The sequence below is a fragment of the Anguilla anguilla genome, chromosome 8 (genome assembly GCF_013347855.1).
Source record: "Anguilla anguilla isolate fAngAng1 chromosome 8, fAngAng1.pri, whole genome shotgun sequence".
Lineage (NCBI taxonomy): Eukaryota > Metazoa > Chordata > Actinopteri > Anguilliformes > Anguillidae > Anguilla > Anguilla anguilla.
The window spans coordinates 9,037,932-9,059,471 of NC_049208.1; the positions used below are offsets into that span (position 1 = coordinate 9,037,932).

General features: G+C 47.6%; 1 protein-coding gene across 1 annotated transcript in view; it reads left to right on the top strand.

Annotated features, from left to right (window-relative positions):
- LOC118232939 (transmembrane protein 108-like) overlaps nt 1-21,004 on the top strand; it is a 41,686-nt gene extending 20,682 nt beyond the window's left edge. Inside the window, exons 2-5 of the mRNA XM_035428192.1 lie at nt 4,550-4,633; nt 15,421-16,257; nt 16,893-17,053; nt 18,519-21,004. Coding sequence (XP_035284083.1) covers nt 4,594-4,633; nt 15,421-16,257; nt 16,893-17,053; nt 18,519-18,635 — 1,155 coding nt within the window. The 5' untranslated portion in view covers nt 4,550-4,593 and the 3' untranslated portion in view covers nt 18,636-21,004. The remainder of the gene's footprint in view (nt 1-4,549; nt 4,634-15,420; nt 16,258-16,892; nt 17,054-18,518) is intronic.
- The last annotated feature ends 536 nt before the right edge of the window (nt 21,005-21,540 follow it).

The following is a 21,540-nucleotide window of genomic DNA, read 5'->3' on the forward strand; positions in this document are numbered from 1 at the left end:
GATATAACCGTCACTACTGGCAATGGGAAGCAATGCAGTTCTAAGAACACTGACTTAGAATTTTGAAGAAAGAAAGAAACATTCCAAAAAAACTCCGGTTCTCTTCGAAGGGTTGAAGACTTGAGTCGACTGTGTGCCAGACCTTAAACGCTCTGACTGGTGACACTCCTCTGCCCCGAAGAGTGGCTCGTGGGTCCGGTCCTAGGAGATGGGGCAGTACTCATCTAAATGTCCTGTCACTTGTGGGGGACAGTCTACTCAGTGACAGTGACAGACAGGCTTATTCACGTTGCTCAGTCTCAGTAGTGACCCTGGGAGAGATTTAAGGGACCTGCTCCAGACAGTTCCAAACAGAGCATTTACCGCTGCTCTCAGTATTAACTTCGGAGTTATTTCGGAGGGGCGAGGGCCTGTGGCTTTGGCAACAGGTCAGATCAGCTTCAGAGGAAGAGGGACTGAGGTAGACCAACATGCAAAAATGGGTACAATAGTTTTTTTTTCTTGCTTTTTCCATGCCGGGTTATTTTTCCTCTTCTTCCGTTGTGCCTCTGTGGTTGCCGCAGCAACAGCTGTGGTGTCCATGCGTAGCGGTTGCCATGTTAGTCCTTTATTTTTTCTGAGATTTGGCGTGCGTTAGGAAGCTTGGGCTGCACTGTGCGATTCGATTGCTATGCTGCTGATGGGATGGGCCAAGATTTTTGGGGGTTGCATCACCTGGTTATGTACATGTAATGTAGCTAATTGTAATGTAATGTAGTTTATGTAATGTAATGTAACCTAGCTAATGTAATGTCCATCCATTATCTATACCCGCTTATCCTGAGCAGAGTCGCGAGGGGTGCTGGAGCCTATCCCAGCGTGCATTGGGAGCTAATGTAGCTAATGTAATGTAATGTAGTTAATGTAATGAAACGTAACAAAGCTAATGTAATGTAATGTAGTTCATGTAATGTAATGTAGCTAATGTAATGTAATGTGAAAGACTGTGTTCACTCACAGGGTTTATGTTTTACTACTAATATGTAAGGCCTCCCACTTCCATTCCTCTCCTGTTTCCTACCCGTGTGCAGGTGTGTGGCGGCCTCTTTGCTCTTTCAGCCATGAATTTGATCAAAGAGCAGGTTACTGTTCCAGCTCCAGCCCTTGGCACTATGCCATGCATCCCATTCACCTCAGACACAGACTGTCTCACCTGTGGCCAGGTATCAAGGCTGGGGAGACCTCATCCCTGCTGATTACATGTGTGGCTGGTGTGCTGAAGGACTGTTGTTTTTTATCTCAGTCCAGGTTACACTATCGCCTGTGTTGTGTGCCCCTCGTTGGTTAAAGGAGAGTGGGTCTGATCCTCATATACCTGCCAAACATACACCATTCTCACGGGGAGGTCGGGACAGGCCTGACTGTTTAATTAAGCGTGCAGTACGGAGTCCGTGAACGTCGATCGTACTCACGGCGCTGTTGACGCTCCACATCATGTGACTTTAAAGACCAAGACAGTGCAGATGCGATTTAACATCATCATTTAACATACGGTTCCCTGAATTCGTAATTCTGAAGCTTAGCTTGAGCAGAAACCTGACTTCTCTCAGCAGGCGTCTCTCGGAAGCATCTTGCCCCGGGAGGGCGATGGCGAAGCGGGGAGCGCGGCCTCGGGGAAAAAAAGAAAGAAATCGGGTCGGTCTGTCGCCCCCGATCAATTAGGGCCCGCTACTCCCCTCTCGATCGAAACGTCTGCTGCGCTCCTGGGCTCAGAGGGGGGCGGGGGATTTGTTGTTTTGTTGAGGAACTGGTGCGACGCTGAGCAGCACAGCTGGCGAATTAGTGGGCCCGCTCCACCCCCATCCCCCCCCCACCCCTCGCCTCTCCGCCGAGACCACCGCCGCACAGCTTCACCTGGCAGACAGACAGTCACCCGTGCTGCTGTGCCGAGCGACAGGGACTCGGGATGGGGGTGACTTTGTCGCCGTTGGAGCCCCCAGAAGCCGGTTTTTAGGGCCCGGGGGGGGGGGGAGGGGTAGGTCCCCTCTGCCCGCCACTCATTTGTCTTCGGCTGGCGGTGTAGTATAATGGCTAAGGAGTTGGTCTTGTGACCTAAAGGTCGCAGGTTCAATTCCCTGGTGGGACACTGCCGTTGTACCCTTGAGCAAGGTACCTGTGTTGCTCCAGTATATATCCAGCTGTATAATTGGATACAATGTAAGTCACTCCGGCTAAGAGCATCTGCTAAATGCCTGTAAATGTAAATGTAATGTCTTATCTGTCTGCAGTAATTGGCTTTGGGACGCTGGTGATCAGGGGGTTTTTCTGGTCCTGCTCCTTAGGGGGTTTTGGGATTAGCGTGGGGGGTTCCCTGCCAAATGGAATCATTAGAATCATTAGCGTCCTGTGCGTTTTGAGTTTCTTTTAACATCAACGCGGCCCACCGACGGAGAAGGGCTGACCTTTGACCTTGTCACCCCTTCTCCTGCTCTGCCTTTCCCCACAGATGAATTCTTGCTTTCTGCTACTGCGGTTCCTTGTTAATTTCCTTGTGGTTAATGTCCTTTGTCGTAGCATGATCAAAGGACTGGCCAGCTTTTAATTCTGGGTCTTTTTGTTCTCACTGGGGGCCATACGTTCTGAATTCGATCAAGCTTACAGAAAAAAGAATGATCTTTCGTATAAAGCAAGCGTGCACAACTCCGGCCCTGGAGGGCCGGTCTGCCTGCTGGTATTTTTTTACCACCCCGTCACCTTAGATGTAGTTTTCTGACTGTTTTATGAACTACACTGGTTCACTCCTGTACTTCAGCACAGCAAAATCTTTGGGATACACTTGCAGGCTGCAGCAGTACAGTAGCTGGTGCTTTTACAGATCAGATAAAGATATGTTTGGGCTAAATAATCAAGAGCGGAAGTTGGCACAAAATCCCGAAACGGATCGGCCGTTGTGGGCACCCCTGATATGAAGCCGTCCTGCTGAGGGGGAGGGGGGGGAATTACACATTGGGTCACATCCAGGGCTAGGTGATTTCCACCATGGCCCTGGGCCTGGTTTACTGTGGTCATTAAAGACCTTGTTGCATTTATTGTTAAATGTAGGGGGTTCCCCCGTTCCCTGGCCAAATCTTAAAGTCAATTTTTCACGACTTTCTGAATCATCGCCTAGTTTAATTATCTTATCTCACCTCAGCTGATGTTTTTGTGAGCAATAATGGAAAAACTGTCAAAACAAAATGGCTGCCAAGCATCACTTTGGCGGGTGCTACATGTTACTGGAGGAGGAGGGGAGTTCCCCTCTCTTTCTTAATCAGAAAGTATTTCAGATCCTGAGATGGATTTCAAGGCACTACATTAATGCAAGATATTATTGTTCACGTATTGTGTCCATAAGCTTGATAATTTTCCTGCCGGTAATAATAATAATAGAATAAACTGTTTATATATAGCACCTGTCATGCAGAAATGCAGCTCAAAATGCTTGACAGAAGGAGCAAAAAGCAATACATGCATATATAGATACATCACGTTCGAAGATGATAAATATTGCTAATAAAATAGGATTAAGAAAACAAACAAATAAATAAACTATGAGTACAGTAAAATGTAAATATACAGTAAGAAAACACAAAGCAGGATAATCAGTTTTACACTGTTAGTGCTGACAGACAGAGGGTTGTGTAAATACAATTGTAATGTGGGTTGTGTAATGACGGTGTGTAAAGTGGGTTATGTAATGGCAGTGTGTAATGTGGATTGTGTGATGGCAGTGTGTAATGTGGGTTGTGTAACGTGGGTTGTGTAATGTGGGTTGTGTAATGACGGTGTGTAATGTGGGTTGTGGTTGTGTAATGGCAGTGTGTAATGTGGATTGTGTAATGGCAGTGTGTAATGTGGGTTGTGTAATGACGGTGTGTAATGTGGGTTGTGGTTGTGTAATGGCAGTGTGTAATGTGGGTTGTGTAATGACAGCGTGTAATGTGGGTTGTGTAATGACAGTGTGTAATGTGGGTTGTGTAATGGCAGTGTGTAATGTGGGTTGTGTAATGGCGGTGTGTAATGTGGGTTGTGTAATGGCGGTGTGTAATGTGGGTTGTGTAATGGCGGTGTGTAATGTGGGTTGTGTAATGACAGTGTGTAATGTGGGTTGTGTAATGATGGTGTGTAATGTGGGTTGTGTAATGACGGTGTGTAATGTGGGTTGTGTAATGACGGTGTGTAATGTGGGTTGTGTAATGACAGTGTGTAATGTGGGCTGTGTAATGACAGTGTGTAATGTGAGTTGTGGTTGTGTAATGACAGTGTGTAATGTGGGTTGTGTAATGACGGTGTGTAATGTGGGTTGTGGTTGTGTAATGACAGTGTGTAATGTGGGTTGTGTAATGGCAGTGTGTAATGTGGGTTGTGTAATGACAGTGTGTAATGTGGGTTGTGTAATAACAGTGTGTAATGTGGGTTGTGTAATGGCAGTGTGTAATGTGGGTTGTGTAATGACAGTGTGTAATGACAGTGTGTAATGTGGGTTGTGTAATGGCAGTAATTGGGGGCCTGTCTGTTTTCTGCTCCTCAGAGAGCCATGAGTAGAGTGGAGGAGGGGCTGGACCACATGATACCATGACGACAAGTCTGCAGGTCCTGTGCTGCCGACTGCTGAGTAAGTCTCCATGCAAAGACCGTCCAATCACCTCCGCTCTCGGGTTGCCAGATTTAGAATTTGTGGAAACCGAAACGAGACAACAACGGGCACAGCTGGAGCCTTAATCGAGAATGAGGTGTGGGGTGCTGTCAGAACCCATTGGAAATGATTTTGGATCTGAGAATAAAATCTATATCCAGAACATAATGTTATAGGTAGGACCTTGTAATACACCAATAGCTGACATTTTATATCGACAGTAGCTTCTTAGTAGCATCTTAAAGTAAAGAATTGCATTTGACTCTTTGAAGGGCTATAATTGGATCTCGTCCAAAATGGCTGCCCAAACTGCACTGACAAAGATACTGGGTTTGCTTTTAATCTACAGAGCCATTGCCAAAAGAGTCCTGTTTCAAGTGTGGAATTCCTGTTTAGGAATTCCTGCTCCTATCTGTGGCAGGCAAACTTCCATCCGCGACCCTGTGAACATAGCCTCAGAGTGCCACGCCTAGGCTTGGCCTGTCATCTCTCAGCATGAGCGGCCATGGCAACCCCCTTCGGGGGCAGCCGTAGGCCAGCTCTGTTCAAACAAACGACATCGCACAGCCCTTAAACAGGAAGTGATGTGCCTGCTGTTTGATCGATGCGCTGTTCCATGCTTATCTCTGAAGGCACATCTCTTACACCCCCCCACCCCCAGGCAGGAAGAAAGCCATGTTGCCCCATAGCCCCCTGGGAAGGGGCGAGGCACTCTTCCCACGCTGGCATCTAAGGGGCAAAGTGGGGGGGGGGGGGGCAGGGGCAAGTAAGACCCCCCATAGAGCGTGTTTGTTCACACCAGCCACTGCTGTATGGTTTGTGTGTCTTTTGCGGACGTGTTTTTTCTTTTTGCGGACACGTTTCCCAGTGCGGGATGCAGCCTGATTGTTTTTAGGTTGAATACAAGGCATGACAAACTGAGCAAAGGTCCTGAAAGGGAACGGTAAACATTTTCAAGCTGGGATGTCTATTTAAATTACCCACAATGCAAACTGTGTGACTTTGTGACTGAGAGAACCATGGGATATAGTCTGTGATTTATTCAGTTTGTGAGGACAGCCTGTCGTTTATCCACTTTTTACTGTTTTTACCCGCACAGCAGCCATCTTTGTTGGATAAGCTTAAGCACTGAGTTTTACTTCTGATGCACTCCTTCAGCCGCTTTTATGTTTTTTTTTTTTTGGTTTTGTTTTTGTTTTTTTTTTGCAATAGAGGTAAAATGCCTTAGTCAAGGGATAAAGAGCATCCTGCATCCCAGATGAATTCAAACCCGCAACCCCTCGGTCAGGCTTGTTATTGAACGAGTTCTAAAAATAGCGCAGCTGGCAGACTGGAGCTTATGAAACCCCCCGTTGGCAGTGCGATCTTCGCTGCAAGGTGGCATTTTCCTTCTGCGAGTGTCGTACACGGGAATCATAAACCCCCTGGCAAACCAAAAGGAAATGCATTAGGAGAAAAAGATGGCCAATAATGGACGACAAAGGTGTTAATCTTCATCATTTAGGGCTGGTTGTCATTTCTGCCCAGGGGTACATTTTGAGTTCGCATCATCAACGCCAATATACAAGCAATTTCAGAATGGGCTTTTTTTTCCCGCATTTTTTTTTTTTTTTTTTTTTTTTCTCTGGAGGTGAAATCAAGCCGAGGGAGCCGGTCAGTTAATTTAACGGATTTATTCAAATTAAATCGATTGTGCGAGGCCACTTATAGAGTGACCGCGCCGGCTCCCCACTGAATCAAGCTGTGTGTGTTTACCGGCTCGCCGATTGGACGCCGCTGATGCGGAGTCACGCCTCGAAATTTACTGTGTGGGGGGGGAGCCCGTGGCCGCCATCGATCGGCGCTTAAAAGCGACCGGAGATTCAGACTCATTAAGGTTCTGACTCACGTCCTGTGTCCTTGTAGGAAACACAGCCAGTGAATTAGCATCGTTAGACCCCATACATTGCAACGTGAATGTAATTAGCGTCATTAAGACTGAGCGCATAAGAGGGAAGAGGGAGTAATTAATTCAGAATCTGATATGCTTAATAGCTTAATGCGGCTGCGAGGTATATGTTTGTGTTAACGTGTTAACGAGTGACGCCGTGTTTTGATTGGCCTCCTTCAAAGATTCCGTATCAAATGAACCCACCCTTTTTTTACTATGGTTGGGTTGCTGTACCTTCCACACACACACACCACATCAGAGGCTCTTGAGCTTGACACAAAGGAATATGTTGCTGGCTGTTTTTGTGTGTGTGTGTGCATGCGTGTGTGTGCGTGGATGCGTGCGCGTGTGTGTGTGTGGGCGTGTGTGCGTGCGTGCATATCTGTGTGTGCGTGAGTGTATGTGTGTGTGTGCATGCGTCCGTGCGTGCATGTGTGTGTGTGTGTGTGTGTGTGTTGAACGCATTTGCACAGTCTTCACTTCAGCTCCATAGGAATTCAGTACAGACAGTCTGGGTCAGGAAGCTCGGTAGTGAGCGAGATGAGAGCACAGATGTAAAGTCGTTTAACAGCGTGTTGGAACGTCGCCATTATCGATTTAACTGGAGGCTCTCCCTTCAAGGCCGAAATTCGCACTCAATTGTTGTGCGGACGCTCGCCTGTTTTGCTTTGTTCTTCAAATCGATGTGCGTACATCCTGATCCAGATCCTGATCCTGGAGTGCACAGACGGAATGGCTCCTCTTCTCTTTTCCTGAACGTGTTAGGTAAAGCCTCACGTTTTTATTAGGCTTTCAGGGCCCAGCCGAAGGCCGACGGGTGAGTTTTTGGGAAAGGGCGCGTTATTTTAGGCGCGGGATGTGGGAAAGACCGACTCACGCCTCCTCGCTCTGTATCCCTCCGCCTTTCCCCCGAACGCCGTCGCGGTGCCCGCAGGGTGCGTGGCCTCGCCTCTTGCCGTGTCGCCGTGCCGACCTGCAGTGCCAAGCCCGTGCCAGCGTGTGGCGCTGTGCGTAGCTGAGTGCTGGCGCTGGTCCGGCAGAGTGTCCCGGCGGCTGCTGTACTGCAGTCGGTACTGTCACACCAGTTACCCCTGCACTGGACCAGCAACCCGAACCGACCCAGCACCAGTTACCCCTGCACCAGACCAGTAAACCAAGCCGACCCCACACCAGTATTCCCTGTGAAAGACCAGTAAACAGAGCCCACCGCACACCAATTTACTCCTGCACCAGTCCAGCAAACAGAGCCCACCCCACACCAGTTACCCTGCGTCAGACCAGCAAGCCAAGCTGACCCAACACCAGTTACCCCTGAGTTAGACCAATAAACAGCCCATCCCACACCAGTTGACCCTGTGAAAGACCAGTAAACCCAGCTGACCCCACACCAGTATTCCCTGTGAAAGACCAGTAAACCAAGCCCACCCCACACCAGTTACCTCTGAGCTGGACCAATAAACAGCCCACCCCACACCAGTATTCCCTGTGAAAGACCAGTAAACCAAGCCCACCCCACACCAGTTACCTCTGAGCTGGACCAATAAACAGCCCACCCCACACCAGTTGACCCTGTGAAAGACCAGTAAACCAAGCCCACCCCACACCAGTTACCCCTGAGCTGGACCAATAAACAGCCCACCCCACACCAGTTGACCCTGTGAAAGACCAGTAAACCAAGCCCACCCCACACCAGTTACCCCTGCGCTATACCAGTAAGCTGATGGTCCCTGACGGACACCCCACTCCACAGAAACGATGATGAAGATTTTCCGCAGTTGTTTCCAGCTCGTGTAAGGTAGGAGCTGGGAGCGGGGGCGGATGAAACAGCACACACGTGATTTGTGGAAGGTGCGAGCGGGAGCTGCGAAACACGTTTTGTCCCCTGCGCCGTGTTGTTTATGTATCCCGACGTCTGAGGCGTCAGCCGGATAGGTAATGAGGATAAATAAAGGAAATGCAATTTAATAAATTACGTACCCTACAGGGAAGCTCTTACCGGTGTCTCACCCAGCTTTCTCGCACCCCCGAGCCCAATAACGAATGTAAATAAAGCTTCTGTCGTTCTTTTCCATCTTCCCCTGGTAATTTCCGCCTTGTTTATTTCCATTCAATTACCCGAAATGAAACCGGTCCCCCGCCGGAGAAAGTCAAGTCAGACGTAGAAATTGCCGGCTCCGTTTTTCAATTTGGTTACCCACCGTCGATCGCGGCCTCGTTCGAGGAATTAGGCCTTTCGGAAATGATTATCGGAACAGGTACAAGTAGGAACACCCGAAGCGCCGGCGTGTTTAGGGACTTGTCGTATCTCGTGATTCGCGCCAGCGTGTAGCATTACACACATTAGACACTGAGTCTCATTCTCAGCATCCATCTTTCCCTCAGTGCTAGTTCTCCAATAGCCTGTTCATGCTGGTAAGCTTGCAGACAGACCACAGCAGGTTCCTTTCAAAGACACAAAAATATCGTGCGCGGAGGCTCGGCTTTTGTCGGTTACATTTGAATTTCGGTCACGGCCTTCCCTCGCTCCGTGGCAGGCCGGTCGGTCTCTGGAGGCCTGCTCGTGTCTGTGGTGCTTTCAGCCGTCGACAGATAGACAGCTGTTTTTGTGCTGCCATCTTGTGACGCGCTGCTGGCTCTGAATATGTCGAGAGGCTGTCCATTGGAGTTTACGCAATGTAGCGTGGTACCTTTTTGGCTTCCTGTCAAACTATGATGTATGCCAATTTCAGTTCCTTTCCCGAAGAGCGATTGAATTTTGATTCAGTCTTTGCTCTTCAGAGAAACTGATTCTGCAGTGGTGGCTGGAAATGACCCTGAAATGTTTGACACTCTCAGACAAGGCCTTTTGTTTCTCTTTCTCATCTTTTTCTGTACTCTTGCTCCTATCAACTCATTGCCAAAGCATAAATAACAATCAGTGTGAAAGCCACTATATCCATTGAATTAATAATGCTTTGTTCTTTAAGTTGTGCTATTTTCAACTGAAAATGAGTTACCATCTCTTATCTCTCTCTCTCTTTCTCTCACTCTCTCTCTCTTTCTGAAAACATACACAAACACACATACACACACATGTAATATTAATAGCTGAAATAGCTGGTCTAAGCCATGCTCTGAGCTGACTCAATTCAGTTTCCCGAGTCTGTGACCGCTCTTGCCACACAGGGCCGAATCTAAGGTACGAACAGGTGGGTCGATATTTCCAAAATGCCGGCCCTCGTCCGACAGCACCTCAGGATAGCGGCGGTGAGCCAGTGCGAGGCGCCGCAGCGGACCCCGGCGACGGTCGACTGAGCCGGCCGCTGGCTTTAATAGAAAGTGAAGCGCCTCTGAAGGTCTGGGCAGTGATGGGGAAAGGAGTGGGGGGGGGGGGGGGTCGAGCTGAGGGAGGAAATCAATGAGCTAATACATCACCGGGATGCGGAAGGACACACAGGTGGGTTATGTTACCTGAAGCTCGCCCTCCGGCCACAGTCCGTTACCTGCCTCCGTCACATCCGTCACCCGGAGTGGGCGTGGTTCCCGACCCCTGGGAACGGGCGGGGGGGTGTCACACACGCCCCCCGTGAGCGCTGCCATCACCGAACCCCCTCCCACCGTCCTGTACCCGTCCGCGAACATGAGGAATGTTATCATTAACGGCGTGCGGTACCGGCTGGGGATGGACTGTGATTAGTGCCTTTAAGGGGAGAGTAATGGACTCGTTGCAGATTTGGACCGCACCCCCCTAACTGCTGAACCTTGAGCGCTGTCCTTCACTGTCCTGGCGTAGGACTACATTATATTACATTGATGGCGTTGATCCTAGATGAGTGTTTGAGGGCGGTGTCTACCACGGGCATTTTCATTGCATTCGTCGCATTCACTGTAATTATGGGTATAGGTCACCGGTGCTTGTTGGGTTACATTACATTACATTACATTACAGGCATTTAGCGGACGGTCTTATCCAGAGCGACGTACAACAAGTGCATCAGTTCAAATTGCAGAGGTGCAGAAAAAACACACTAGAGTGAAGTAAAGATCGTAGTGCCAGGAGTGACCACGTAGATCAGGACTCCAACCCTGTAGGGTAACCTGTGGGTTGCTCTTGCACATGGAGATGAGGAACACCCTGCCTGCTAAAGAACTCCCCCCCCCCCCCCCTTTTAATTTGGCAGTGGTGAAAAATCCAGATGCTCTGGACGCTAACCGGATGCGCTCCCTCCCCAGGCCGAAATTTGCGGTCAATTTGTCGTGCGGTCGCTCGATCTGTTTCGCTTTGTTCTCCAAGTCAGCGCACGTACATCCTGGTCCTGGTGCTGGAGCGCACGGGGGGAAAGTCCAGGGGTCAGAAAGCGAAAGTCCCACCATGTGTTTCTTCCATCCATGAACTCATGAGCCAGCCGACTTCACTGATTAGCTACACCTCCCGGCTGAAGAATTGTGCTAATTAGCAAATCCAGGCGATTGGAACAAAATTTACTGCGGAGGACTTTTACTTTCTGAACCTCGACTTTCCACCCCTGAAATTAAGCGTCTCCTTGTGAGGCTGCAGGACACAGTCGTAAACTGGCATGGACGAGACTCAACGCCAGACTGTTAGGGCCATGACCACACGAGAATGAGAGCCTTAACTTGGCACTTCGCCCAACAGTGCCACTTAACGTGTGCATCAATTGAGCTGCCTTCAAAATGACAACCAGGGAAAAAGGGTTTCGTAGACATTCCCAGGCATGCAGAAAGTCAGCGATCGTGACAAGGCTGCCGTTAAAATTTTTAAAAAACTTAAGTAAAATCCAACAAAGCATTTTTTCAGAGAGTTTCACTCTTTTCTCGAGTCGTTGATCCCTGAAAGCTGGCAGCACGTCTCTCCCTCGTCGTCTTGGTGCCAGATGGCTCGCACCTCGGGTGGCTGGGGAACGCTCGCCCCCATCGGCGTGGGGAAGCGGCAGAGCCGTTGGTTCGAATCGCCAGGAGCCAGGGGCTCCACGCTAAGAAACAAGTTTTAGTACCACAGAAGAACACAACCAAGTTTTAATACCACAGAAGAAAAAGACCAGGTTTTAATACCACAGAAGAAAAAGACCAGGTTTGAACACCACAGCAGAAAAAGACCAAGTTTGAATATCACAGAAGAAGACAAAGTTTGAACACCACAGAAGAAAAAGACCCAAGTTTGAATACCACAGGGGGCGACTGATACAAAAACATGAAGGCTCTTTTTTTTTACCCCCCTCCCTTTAAAACTTTAGATGAGATTCTCAGTGAAACGTAGCAGATACAGAGAGGACACCCCATGAGGCAGATGTTAGTAAACATGTTTACGGTGGCTGAGGATGACGAGTTTAGGCGGGAGAAGCTTCCCCAGATGGAGGCCGCGCTGGGGGGGCGCCGCCGAACGTGTGGACTATCCGGGCTGCTTCTAACGTTCCCGCTTTGCTGTCTGACTCTGCTTCATGTTTAATTCAAACGCTTCTTTTTTTGGTATGTGGCGATGCTGCCCAGAGCAAGAAGCTCTATCTATCTTCCCCAGTGCACCTGCTGCAGTGAGTGAGCAAACACAGGGCTCTGCGGTGCAGCACCAATGCAGCACCAATGTAGCACCAATGCAGCTTCTAGTGATTTTTTCCCATCAGACATCAGTGCTCATGTGGCAGCACCCCGGCAGTGAGTTGTAGTTCAGTACACTGTTTCCAGGGGGAACTACAAGGTGAAACGTGCCACTGAAACTGCTAGAGCACGAAAGTCGGAAGGACAGTTGGTTTTGAAATCGGTTCCTTTGCAAGTCGGTGTCGGCCACTGTTTTTCGAGAATCAGGAAACGAGAAAACGAAACAATAAAACTTACTATCCCCACTGAGCCAACACTTCAGGAAATTTTAGTTTTCAATATTTGTTGCATTCTGACTTTGCTGCCTTAGTGCATCCCCGGACTGTAGGTGTTCTCAAGGTAAACCCACTGAATGTGAGTCATGCTGACAAACTCACTGTTATACAGACTCATAAGGATGGATTTCAAACAGTACGGGTCCTTTCTCTCTGTGTGTTTGTCTTTTTTGCCCACTCCTCTCTTTCCCTCTATCTTTCCCTCTCTCTCTCTCTCTCTCTGCCTTACTCTGAAGGAGGGAACTGCTTCCGTTGTCATGGCAGCGCATACATCACTGTGGCAAAACAATGGCTTACACCTGAGTCACACACGTGCGTGCGTGCGTTTCTGTGTGTGTGAGTGTGTCTGTGTGTGTGTGGAGGTTATCATGACTTGGGCCTCTTAGCTGGCACACATAATGCCACATTTGGTTGTAGGTCAGCTGCATTTTTCCCCAGATGTGAGCCAGAGATGTTCAGCCACAAATTTCCCAACAGTATTCAGAGTTTTTTTGTTTCGCGTAAAATATTGCTGCTAAGCAGAATATTTCAGTACTCCTAGCTTGACAGTAGTGGCTTGCACACACACAAATAAAGAATTCTCAGAAAATGATGGCTTTACCTCCCAAACTACCCAATCATGAGTCAGCATTACTCTATTTGCTGCCTCTCAGTGAGACATAAGAGAAACACCGTCACCGTGAGTGTTTCCACTGTCATGAGCTACCAAGAAAACCAATTTGGCAGTAGATTTTACACATAAGCACCGCGTTGGCAAAAAAAGCAGGCTTTCCCAGAAACTGTAATCTCCAAAGATGTTCCTGTGTTGAGGTTGGCAGCCCTTTGGCAGTTGATTGAATCAGTTTGAATTTGCCATACTGGGTCTGTCATGTGGGTCAGTGTTAGTCAGGCTGATCTGTCAGTCGCTGCTATGATGTCACCATTAGCGCCGCCCTCATTGGTCTTGAGGGCTCGACCAATTGCACGTTGAGTTCAGACCTATATTTTTAAAAAGCTACCACTAACACATTTAGCATTTTACATAGCAAAATGTCCCTGGTTATTTCAACTCTAACAGAGTCTATATGAGTTTATATGAGTCCACCCTGGACATTTTTCTGTTTATTTCAGGGCAAAATTCAACAAAAGCTGATATGACTGAAACTATTTAACAAAATATTCTTTAAGTGTAATTTCAGGTCATGGGTCAGGTCATAGTTTTTGTTGCGCAGGAAGATTAAAGATATTTGGATAGTGTTTGGCTGGAGCTCTGTCAGGGGCTCATTGGTACCCCACCTCTACCCTTCCACTCCCAATCTAACTGCCACACAGTCCTGTTTTTCACCTCCCCCCCTCTCACAGGCTTCACAACCTCGTCCGTGAGGCAAGGTCAAAGGTCACAGGTCTCCATAATGCTGCTCCATTGTGACCACGAGGGGAGGGGAGGGGAGGGGAGGGGAGAGGAGAGGAGGGGAGGGGGACCATCACTGCACAAAATGTCCCGGCTTGCCCTACAGGTTTTGGAATTCGTTCCACATACACCAGTGTGTGGGGTTGTCAGGATGCTTCAAAAAAAAAAAGTATAAATTGGTTTTACCAAAATCTTGTATGGAAGAGTAACAGTCCTGTGTGGCTTTTGTTGATCCCGTTCTGATGAATCCGGTGAGATGAATCACACCATATCAGCCTGGTCTTTCGCATATTTCATAAATGATGATAATAAACGGTACTGTTAATCTGCTCTCAGTTATGAAAACAATCTGTGTAAAAAATCAAGGTTTCATTATTAGGCTTTTTATTCAGTGATTAATGTATGCAGGTGGGTTGGCTGAGGCTGCGGAATAGTAGCTAATGTGTTTATATTAGTGCTGCCTAATTGCACTGTTAGTCAATCACACAGTGTGCAGGTGGGCCATTTTTTTAATGTTGTCCTCCATCCTTCGCTCAGGGAAATCTTTGAAAATTTTGTCCCGGTCCGTTTTTCTATTTTAGACTCTTCTTATTTGTTCTCTGTGTCCGAGTTGACCCTGGTCCCCCGTCTCTGGGGATGAGTGTGCTTTTAGCCCCGCCCCTCCCCCGCTGTGATTGGACAGAATAATTATATTTTATCATCTCATTTTAGAGTCTTTATTCATGCTAAAAGATGTAGAATGCTGACTGATTTAATTGCCATTTTGTTGCGGATATTGTGTGATATTCCGTAATAGTTCATAAATTAATTGGAAGAAATAAGCGGATATATGAGAAATTGAGGGTAACGATTGAGGCTAACTCGTAATAATTACACCATAGTAAAATTGTTGATAACAATACATTTCTATTAAGTACAATGGCCAGTTTTATTCAAGCAATGTGCAGTCAAGTGACAGAATGCAATAAGTTAGTCAGTCAGTCAGTCAGAACCTTTATTTAAATTCTCGGAGGTACAATTGAGGGCCAGGCCCTCATTTTCAATGTAGCCGAGATTACAAACACAATTAAAACACAATAGGTATAATAAAAGATCATAGAATATAGCAACAGGAACTAACATAGTAAATAATAAAATAACAGTAATAAAATACAGTAAAAAAAAATACTTGAATAAGTTCTCGTTTTCAGACTCTTGTAATACAAGTTTTTACCTCATTCTCAGTGTTAGCCTAGAACCTTTCTTCGCTCTAACCTTGAGAGCGTTTGCGGTGAAGCAGAAAAACGATGGCGCGTTCAGGTTACTTGAGCATCCCGCTTAAATCAGGAGCGTTGAGCGTCACGCTCAGTGGAAAAGCCTCGTTAATTAGCCGAGGACGTGCTTCATCTGGCAGAAGACAAGGCAGCGCTTGCGAGCGAATAAAAAAAGCCCATCGCACCTCTCACATCCAGCCGACTGGGTAAACCGCTGTAACCGTTGTGGCGTGCATCCGGGCTATGAGGTACGGGCTCTGAGGGCTGGTTGAGTGTCCTCTGGGTCATGTGACCTCGCTGACCGCTCTGTCCCGCCCCCTGTGCAGGTGTGCTGGTGATCCTGGTGCTGCCGGCAGGACGGGTGTCTCAGGAGCTGCGCCCCAGCGGGCCGCCGCCGGTCCCGCCGAACCCCGCCATGGCCCTCTCCCCGGACGCCAGCCTGCCCGCCTCGCACGCGCGCGCCGACCCCCACAGTGGACCCCTCGTCCCACAGTCTGGCAGTCACCCTCCTCCTGTAAGGGCAGGCCACTCCCCCCTCCTCCAGAATTCGGGAGGTGGTGCCCCGGGGTCCCAGCCCGGTACAGTACAGTTGTTGTCAAAAGAGGAAGACTTCACGGACTCTGGAAGGTCTTACTACGCCTCTGAACTGCGGCCTTCCCCCTCCTCACCCTCTCTCGCCTCTGCCACATCAAGCTCCTCCTCCTCAGTGTTGAAACAGGAAGCAGAGCTCCGAGGCTCCGCCTCCCCCACGCTGGAGTTCGTCCGGCCCCACCCCATCACCCTTCGCGAGGCGGGTGCTTTCCCGTCTGACGGCGGGACCGCCACGCCCCTTTCCTCCATCTCCACCTCAACCTTCCGCTTGCTCGACGTCGCCGCGACAGGAAGTGACATCACAGCCCGTGACACCACGGACGTTTCCCCTGACGGCTCCAGCCTCGCGCCCGTCCCGAGCCCCGGCAGCACCGTGTCCCGCTCCAGGGGGGAGGAGCCACCGGGGGGCGTGGCCTCTGTTACCACGGAGCCACCCGCCAGTCCCACGGACAGCCTCCAAAACAGACTCTTCCCCGCAGCCAATCAGACGGACTGGGCCCCGGCGGTCTGCCTGAGCAGGGTGGACATCGTGTGGATGGTGCTGGTCATCACTGTGCCTGTCGCCACCTGCTGTAAGTACCAGGAACTGCAGGCTGCTCTGTGCACTGCAGCTGTGTCTGGGTCACCTTACACACACACGCACACGCACGCGCACACACACACTCACGCACACATACACACACACATGCACACACACACACACACACACACTTACACTCACACTCACGCACGCACACACAACATACATGGCCTCTTACACACCAGAGTTCCGGGGCTCCTTTATTTGAGCTGAAATGAAGACCCTGATTGGATGTTTTCCAGCCTGTTAAACCACTGCTATCCTAATTATGTGGTGTTTGTTTTCTGGTAGGGAAAGAAGGGAGAATCCTGGACACAGGACTATAGCCTTAAGCACTCCACAGATGTAGTATAAATATTGTATGTTAGCTGCAGAAGTCTGTCGCCCATCTATAAAGGAATCCATCCATCCATCCATCCATCCATCCATCCATCCATTATCTAACTCACTTATTTCAGTTCAGGGTCACGAGCGGGCTGGAGCCTATCCCAGCATGCATTGGTAGAGGGGGCAGCAGTACACCCTGCACTGATCTCTGTGAGGGAACATTAGATTAAATGAGATCATGTTAGAATTCCGCCATCCTCTCACGGCCCCGTCTCTCTCGCCTCCTCCATCCTCCCTCAGCCGTCCTCCTCACGGTGTGCTGCATGAGGAAGAGGAAGAGGAAGAAGGCCTCGGGCCAGGAGAGCAGCCTGAGCTACTGGAACGACGCCATCACCATGGACTACTTCAGCCGCCACGCGGTGGAGCTGCCCCGTGAGATCCAGCCCCTGGAGACGGCCGAGGTACGGACCCCGAGATCGGGGGTGGGGGGTGGGGGGTGGGGGGTCAGGGACTCCAATGCTGCACTCATAGTCAGGGGGTATAAAGTGGGGTTCCATCCAGATATCATGCATTCACAGTGGAGGAATCTCTGAGCTGTTACAGCACGTAGCCCTACCATTGTATGTGTCCTGTTCGTTTCTCTATGGGATCTCTATGGGCACACCTTTACAGGAATTAAACTTTTATTATTGCCCAGTGAGGTGATAATCACACAGCTGCGAATGACACTGTGAAATTATCTTTCATAATTACCCGCACCCTGTACACTTAAGACCATGGCTGTGTGCTTGAACTTGAAGAGTGGGACTCCTGACAACTTCACCAATGCCTGCTGTGAATTTGTATAAGGGTGAGATGTAGGTAAAGCATCCAGTGACAGGTTAAATTAGCATAGAGATAAAAAAGAAAAAGGTGCAGGTGTTTTCTCTCTCAGTGCTGATATTTGGCTGCTACTACAGTCTTGAGTGTAATTCCCTCCAGTTTCCGGTTCAGTTTGCTGAGCCTTTACCTTCTTTTACAAATCGAATGGTGACAGATTATGTCATGTGAAGTTGTTGTACCTGCTCCACATTGTCGGTGCTTTGCAAATGGCTTTGCTAAATGATAGTCTCTCGACACTGGGGTCCGCAGCACCACCTGCTGGCTAATGAGCGGTACTGCAGTCTGACAGGAGCAGTCAGTACCAGGAGGCCTGGCTAACAGAGAGCATGCTCACAGTGCTATTCATGAGTTGTGCATACACATGCCATATGTTGCAAATGTAGGGCTTTGCAACTGACCGCGGTTTAGCACAGCTTTCTGTTTTCATGTTTTTTGTGTTTTTTCGGTTTTTCAGCATTAGCTGAGCATTCACTTTCACTGATAAAGTGCCAACATTGTTTCAGCTGATATACTGGACCTTTCCCACCGTGCTGTTCTGATGCCCATTCATTTTTCTTTCTTTTCTTTTTTTTGCCCCTCCTCTCCATATCCATTTGTCCAATTGTGGATTTGAGTGGAGTGGATGTGTTTGCGATGCGATAGTTCTGCTCTGCTGTGGCCATTTGTCAGTGCCACTGCGCTGTAATGCCAGTGGTCATATATCACCCAAAGGCTTCAGTTATGCTCTCTCGTGAGCTGAGAAACCTAAGTTTATGTGCTCTGTCCACACGTGCATGCGTTTGTAGGTGTGTGTGTGTGTGTGTGTGTGTGTGCATGTGCGCACACGTATGGGTGCGTGAACTCTCAGTGCATAGTAATCAGAAGCTTGTCCAACTATGTTTTCAGAGTAGTTTTCCCAACACCCAGGGTGTGCGATAATATGACTACACTCCACTGCATCAGGAACAAGGAGCCTGTTTTACACACAACGTTGCAGCAATGTTTGGAGAACGTTATGGGCGAGCTGTGGCACATGACGCATAAACTCCGCCTTGTGTTTTTCAGGAGCATGAGACCTTTCTGTCCCCCAATGGAGACTACGTGGACAATGGCATGGTGCTGGTCAATCCCTTCTGCCAAGAGACTCTGTTTATCAGCCGAGAGAAGGCCTACAAGAGCTAGAAGGGTTCCTATTGTGACATCATCGACAGAAGAATGGAAGCCCCACCCCCCTCTCCCCCCATCATGGCTTTGCCATTCAGTGCAGGTCAATGACCTTTTGCATATGTGGTGACCTTTAAAGGGATAGTTCATGTTCTAGAGTTTTTTTTCTTTTCTTTTCTTTGATGTTGTCTCAGTTTCATTGTATGTTTCCGACTGCCCCAGACAGCTTTTATGCAGTGATGAATATTTGAAATGCTTATAGAAGTTTCTTATGGCCACTGGCTTCACAGTGATATAGAGGCAACGTTGATTATGTGGTTTGGTTCAAAGCAAGAAAATGCTTTGTGCTTTTCTTCGGATTGAGTTAGGATTAGGGTTAGAGTTTAGGGTTAGGGGTTCGTAGGTAACAAATTTCAGATATGTCTTCATGTTACTTTCATCAACTACCTTTGGGAAAACCCAAATTTACTGAAACATGTGGCCAGTTGTCCTCAAACAGGATGCTGCAAAAACTGTCTGGGCCAATCAGAAACGTACACTCAAACTGAAATAATATGCCGAATCTCCAGAAGGCAAATGATGCCTTTAAACTTTTTTTTTGGCTTAATGTATAGTACAAATCCTGATATAAATAAATGAAAAGAGAAGTTATTCAGTATGAGTATGTGGCTGCATATTTTTATGATGTACATTATGATGTATATTTTCTATAACGGCTTAATTGTGATAAGGGTTTTTAATGTGTTTTTTTAAAAGCTTTGTTTGGTTTTGGTTTTTGGTAGGCAAGATGAGCGAGCGCTTGTGTGGTGGCTTTATTTTGTGCTGATGAGAGGAAAATACAAAAGATGCCCAAATAATTTTTTTTAATTTAGTGACTTAAAGCTGAAGCCTGTCGAACTTGAATCGTAATTAAATTCTGGATTCCTGATTAAATTAATTTCTTGACGGGGAAGTGGAGTAAGCAGATCGGTAATGTGTTACCATGAGCAGTTTATGGGAATGAGCATTGATCCCACATTTTACATGCACTGCAGAAGGAGAGAAACAAGCACATTTAAATATTTAATTAAAACATTTAAGCTAATTGACTTAAATGCTGGACCAGAGGTGTCCACTGGCCGGATGGCATTCCACTTGCAGATCTCCAGACAGATGTGGGGGATTTCCGCACACGAGCCTCTTTTTCTAGACAGCATCCAATTGTTTTATCAAATTGCACAGGCGTTGTTTCTGCTCTGTTTGCGTACAGCTGTTTCAAAGTATCGCAATCGTAAGAGCCATTGATTTGGTGGCTCACCACAATCCATCAAAGTGGGACTGTTTTCCATGATGGAGCGGAACACCACTGCACTAGGCTGTGTTTGACACACAGACCGTAGTTAATGGTTTGGAGATACACAAAATTAAATGGCCTAAAATAGGATTAAGGCATATGGAACGAGTCAGAATTTAAAAATTAAAAAAATCCATGCCGCATTTTGGCAGCATTGAAAAAATCAATGCTTTTCGTTGTCATCTTGCCAGGAGAGGTTCATGTTCAGGTGTTAAATGTGAACCTCTCCAGCACAGAGGCACAGCTGTGAACAGAACAGAGACCGAAAACCTGTCCGTACCTTTCTCATTATTAAACGCGCACCCTTGCAGATCACGCTTGTCTGTTGCACTGTACATGGGTGGTGGAAGGTGGACATTGCTGGCTACAGTGGTGGAGGAGGCTGAAGAAATATTTTTAGCAAGCACTGAGACTTCATATTACTTTGTATTTAACCCTTTAAGGTGTAATATAAGATATAATATGTGGTTAGAATGTTTTTAACCGAACATTATAATGCTGATGTAACAATCACTACTGGTAACTGAAAGCAAGAATGGCTTAGAATTTTGAAAAAAACATTACAGAAAACCCTGCTCTTCAAAGGGTTAATGACTATTGGCTGCAAACCAATTGTGACAATAAAAAGTGTTGACTGTTGAGTTCACCTGTTGACTGTTGAGTTCAGTCAGGCTAAACCTGATTGATGCAAACACGGTGAAAAAAAATTGTTTCGCCCATTTTCTTCACTTCATGTGCCAAAAAATCATATTTAATCTGTGGTATTTATTTTCACATTGGTAAGCAAGACCTGTTCTTCTCTTTGACATGTGGCCACAATTCATGTGGATCATGTCCCTCTGTGTGTTAAGGAAATTATCGAAATTATTATTACCTAACGAAGTGGGCTGCACAGAGAGGTGTTGGGCTTCAAAAACCACGTTTATAAAAACCAGTTGCAAAATGAGGCTGTGACAGAGATTGAACTTGTATCCAACCGCAAGCCTTTTTTTTGTATTGTAGTAATACACACTGTACTTTTTCACTACCGAGCAATAAAAAGAGAAAAAAGCTTCAAAAGTGTTTTTCTCCTTTGTTTGTCACCGAAGTCATGATTCTCTGCTGCTGCTGCTGCTCCTCTCCTGTGTGTCCTTGGAGGTAAAGTTCATAGAGGGTGAACGTCGGTTTATCCAGTTGTAAGGTGAGGAACAGCTTCGTCAGCAAATCCTTTCGCATTCCTTCCTGTCCTGTGCTAACTGCATGCCTTAGCCTACTCTGTGAAAGTTCATAAAAAGTGTGTTTTGTGTTTTTTTTTCATAAGATTGCGTCCACTTTCCTATGTATGAGCTACTATAATCCTATAGTACAATATAGCTGACAAGACTATTTAGCTGACAAGGCTATCCTATGCACCCTTTGATGTTGTTTGGTTTCAGGTAACATCACTGGCAGCATCTACTTGTCCAAGGGTCCTGTCCTCTTCCTGAATATCCATTTCAGGGACACACAAACCCTAAACTAATTCTAGAATTTAGGATCCAGGCATTCTGCTGTTTGTTGGGAGAGGGTTCCGGAACAGCCTCACTCTGTGTTCTGTGTTCTGTCTGTGGC